The 4,941-nt window shown below is 31.9% G+C and overlaps 1 protein-coding gene across 3 annotated transcripts in view; it reads left to right on the top strand.

The window, feature by feature from the left end:
- CNKSR2 (connector enhancer of kinase suppressor of Ras 2) overlaps nt 1-4,941 on the top strand; it is a 258,846-nt gene that overhangs the window by 60,629 nt on the left and 193,276 nt on the right. For all 3 annotated transcript variants that reach the window (XM_007469301.1, XM_007469302.1, XM_007469303.1), the window contains exon 3: nt 904-1,106. In XM_007469301.1, the coding sequence (XP_007469363.1) occupies nt 904-1,106 (203 nt within the window). The remainder of the gene's footprint in view (nt 1-903; nt 1,107-4,941) is intronic.

Genomic DNA, 4,941 nt, shown 5'->3' with positions numbered 1-4,941 from the left:
TAAAGTTTATTTGAGGGGATCCGAAAATATTTCCCTATTGCATATGGTAAAAAAAAAAGTTTATTTGTATTCATTCATATAAATCCTTTTTGCAATAATTTATAGATAAAACATTTAGGGTGAAATAATATATATTAATAGAAATTGAAAAGTGAGACCAAGGAAAAGAAGAACAATTATACTCACCAAAAAGTCATTATGATTTCTTTAGATGTGCTTCATATTTGACTGTGAGCTAATGCAACCATGACAAAATTATAAATAAGTTTAGTTTTATAATTTGTATTATAAAAAGGAGAAAGCATATTGGTTTCCCTGAGGATGCAGAGGTTTTCCTGGTATACCATATCATAAAAGAAACATCTTATGTCAGTCATTATGAAGAGGACACAGACGAAAAGTTATATTGTATATGATTTTTTCTTTTGCTATTTCATTTTATTGTTGGATTGTACTTACTTTCTCATTTGGGGGAAGCAGAATTTTTCTTAGTTCCTACGTTCATGACTATGCATATGCTAATAGAATAGATACTCAAAAATAATTGTTGATAATAATGAATTTCACAAGTAAATGAACTTAGGTTTGGGTTAAAAAAGATACTGCTTATGAGTCCTTATAATCTTTCTGTCTTGGGTGGCGTAATTCCAAGATATAATGCCCTCATCTTTCCATGTTCATATTAGCACTTACACATTTTCTTGTAATTTGTTTATCTGACGTTTCCCCAAATCCTCATTTGACTATGGGTTCTGCTAAGCCAGGAATCCTATCTTATTTATGTGTAACTCTTAATATTTGTTCCACTGCCGGTACGTATAGTAAAGTACTCAGTAAATGTTTTAACGAATGAATAAAATATTGACTTTAAGTATATTTGTTCTTTGTCTTTTTATACTTCAGAATTATGGCTTGGAAACAGAAAATCTAAAAACCCTTTCTCACAAGTTGAATGCATCTGCCAAAAATCTACAGAATTTTATAACAGGGAGGAGAAGGAGTGGCCATTATGATGGGAGAACCAGCCGAAAATTGCCAAATGATTTTCTGACTTCGGTTGTGGATCTGATTGGAGCAGCCAAGAGTCTGCTTGCCTGGTTGGACAGGTAAAATCTTTCACATGTTTCCTAAGTTATCCTCCTCAGGCATCAGTGTGAATATAACGTTATTTCATTTTTTTCTTGTGAAAGGATAAGTACGAGGAATATTAACAAATGCCTAATTATGATTTACCACAATATAAGCACATCATCAAAGAGATACTAACTGTTTGCAAAATTTTATATCCAAGTAGCTAATCAATAATTAGTCCCTGACAGTTTCAAAATACATTTGCTGCTCTATAAGGAAAATCATTTTTGGCTGTCATAACAAGATTTATAATACTACCTTGTCTCCTGATTTTCTGTATTCTTTTCATTCATTGGTCATATTTAAGGAAGTGACCATCAGTATTCTATATATTGTTTTAAATGGGTAATTAGACACTGACACTTTCATAACATGCATTGTATGTCTCATTACCTTTGCTTTATTTATTCTTTATTATTCACATTGCACAGTCAATTTTGGATATTATAAAAACAATTTTGGTCCTTTTTTTGCTAATTTAGTTAAGCTTCATTTGTCTTGGAACATGTAAAAGTTTTCATAATATAAAATGAAAAAAGTTAGATTAAAATTGTATATGTGATTAAACATTTTAATGGTAAAACATTACAACTATTTAAAAAATACTAAATAAGCTCTTTCATTTTTGAAAATTTTTTTGTAGGGGACATGTACTGTGTTATGATGGTTAAATAATCAAATCTTAAAAAACATTTTGTCTCTTATAAGAAATTCTGATATGTAGAATTTTACTAGAATTCTTTCTTGAATAAATGTCAGTAGAATTTACATACATATACATATATATACACATATATACACAGTGACCCTTGAACAACATGGGTTTGAACTGCATGGGTCCGCTTATATACAGAGTTTTTTCAATAAATACGTACTACATTACTATATGAACATAATCATCCATTGGTTGAATCTGTGGATATGGAGGGCTGACTATAAAGTTACACATGACTTTTCGACTGTGTGGGGTTGGCACCCCTAACCCTCTCTTTGTTTGAAGTTCAACTGTATTATATTTTGGCTTTTTAAAAATGTGAGACTTTATATTAAAAACAAAGTATTTGTATGTCTAAGGTAAAAGTTAAGGTAATTTTACTTAATTCTATATTGTCTAAATTTATATATATTACTAATAACATATAACATGACAATACTAAATCCAAATCTGAACACTAAGCTGTAATTATTAGCTTTTTGATAATTAATCAGTGGACAGCATATTTCTCTTATATTATGACATCATGAAAATTCTCATAATTGTTTAAACCACATTTATCCATTGTATGAAGTAATTGCTGTTTAAACATGTAAATTCTACAAGTAGTATAATGGTCAGTAAGTAAATATATTTAAAATATGGCTTATCCTTAAGTAATATAATATACTTGTTTCAGGAGGCTTCTCAGTAATCAGAAACTTACAGGAAATATATTTGATTTCAGTTATATCTTCTTATAACTATCACCTGTCCTATAATTATAAATTAGCTCAGCCTTGATATTTATATTTGGTAAATTTCATTATTTTCTTTTTACACTAGTACTTGTTAAATAAATAAATAAATAGAATGATTAGAGAATGTTTTTACTTCTTAATGGCAGGTATGGCTGTTTGTAAAATCACATAATGGCTTCTAGAACACTATATAGTAGTTTCTGAGATTTTATTGTTTTATATAATTTTTTATGGTGGCATTATTTTTATCATCTAATAAGATGTCCTTAGTAAATGCCAGTACATCTACAAACATACATGAGTGTACACACACATACATAGTAATCCATGAAGTCAATCAATGGTATTCTGTGTTTGTTTCATCGAAAGAGAAAATGTGACAAAAAGTCTGAAGGAAATAATTTAAATCATCTGTTTAGCTTCCATTGCTGCAAAGGTTCTCACAATGCTTATTTTGTGTTATATCATACTACCTATGGTGATCATTAAATCAAAGGCCATTTAACATTTTGATCATAAAAATAAAATGTATACTGAGAAGGAAAAGAGACAACTTTGTGATAACTTTAAAATCTTCTGCTGAGATTGTAAATTTTAAAAAGAAACTGAAGTTTATATTTTGAAAATTTTTCTCGGGGAAGTTCAGCTCCAGGCTGGCTTGTCTATAATGATTATGCTTTAACAGCTTTAGTTTTAAAAAGGAAAGAAGAAGGAGAAAAAGAATTCTTTGTCATTTTAAGGCATTTGGAATTTATGCTGAAGGCAATGGGGAGCTGTTTAGGGTCACTGTTGTGTTCAGACTTTTGAATTTTGAAGATTTCTTGGGCTGTAATGTTGGGAAAGATTAGGGAAAGAATAAGGCTGGAAGAAGGGAAACCAGTTAAGAGGTTGTTTCAGGAATATTTGTCCCTCGTTACCTGCCCAGGACCCCCTCAGATACCAAAACCTGAGGATTCTCAAGTCCCTTATATAAAATGACAGTATTTGCATATAACCTACGCACATCCTCCTTTATATTTTAAATCATCTGTAGATTACTTATAATACCTAATACAGTGTAAATGCTATGTAAATAATTGCCTTGTACAACAAATTCAAATTTTGCTTTTTTGAACTCTATGGAATTTTTTTTCAAATATTTCGATTCGAGGTTGGTTGAATTCATGGATATGGAACCTGCCAGTATGGAGTGCCAACTGTTATCATGCTGCTGCTACTATTGGTGATTCTGATGCTACCAGCCACACTCAAAGCAAACCTAGGAGAGTGGTCTTCATTTTACAGATAGGAAAACTTGTACATACAGAGGCAGAAGTTAAGTTCAAAACCAAATAGGAAGTAAGTGGTGGAGCCGGGATTCATTCCAGGCCCCTGACTACAAAGTTGATTCTCTCCATTGCTATTTACTGAGATCTTTAATTAGAGAAGCAGCAGTGAGGATAGAAGACTGTTAGACAGAGAGACTAAGGAAAAGGAGACACCTAGGGTGAATAAGAGGTATCTGACTTGGCTGACCCAATGGATGGTGATGCCATTATCAAAACAGGAGGAACGGGTTATGGTGGAGGACAAGTGTTGAGTGTTGGCCATGATAGATTGTGAAAAGGTCTTTAGAGTATTGCTGCTCAGGAAAGATATACGGTGGATAGAGATTTGGGAATAGTTAAAATATAGGTGGTATTTAAAGTCCTGAATACATTAATGTGGTGGTGTAAGGAGATTTTTAGAATGGATTCCTCTTATCCTGCTCTATTTGCTTTCCATAACACAAACCCTTCTAACACAGTATGTAATTTACTTATGTGTTATTATTGTTTTTGTCTGACTGCTCTATATATAATGTATGCTTCTGGAGAGCATGGATTTTCATCTGCTTTGTTCACTGCTATCACAATTATCTAGAAGAGTTCCTGTCCTATAGTGGGTGCTCAATAAATTTTTCTGAGTGAATGAAGAGAACTGAGAAAAGGAATGACCTCTGCAGACCACCACGAACTGAAGGATGATTAGAAGTTCAGCTTATGGAAAAAAATACGAAGACATAACCAGACCCCATAGGATAGAATTAGTTGAGAGTGGTGTCACGGTAGCAAAGGGAGTAAAGAGTTTTTTGGTGGGCGGGTGGGGGGGCAGTGTTGATATTTTAGTATTATTTTATTTTTTTCCAACTTTATTGAGATATGAGTGATATATAACATTGTGTAAGTGTAAAGTGTACAACGTGATGATTTGATACACAGATACATTGCAAAATGATTACCATGGTAAGATTAGTTAATATAATCTGTCACCTCGCATAATTACCTTTTTTGTGTATATGGTGAGAACGTTTAAGATGGGAATAAGGAGTTTTAG

Source organism: Lipotes vexillifer, unplaced genomic scaffold, assembly GCF_000442215.2.
Source record: "Lipotes vexillifer unplaced genomic scaffold, Lipotes_vexillifer_v1.1 scaffold1442, whole genome shotgun sequence".
In the NCBI taxonomy this organism is placed as follows: domain Eukaryota; kingdom Metazoa; phylum Chordata; class Mammalia; order Artiodactyla; family Lipotidae; genus Lipotes; species Lipotes vexillifer.
Note: the sequence above shows the minus strand (reverse complement) of the source record. Positions and strands in the feature narration are given on the sequence as shown.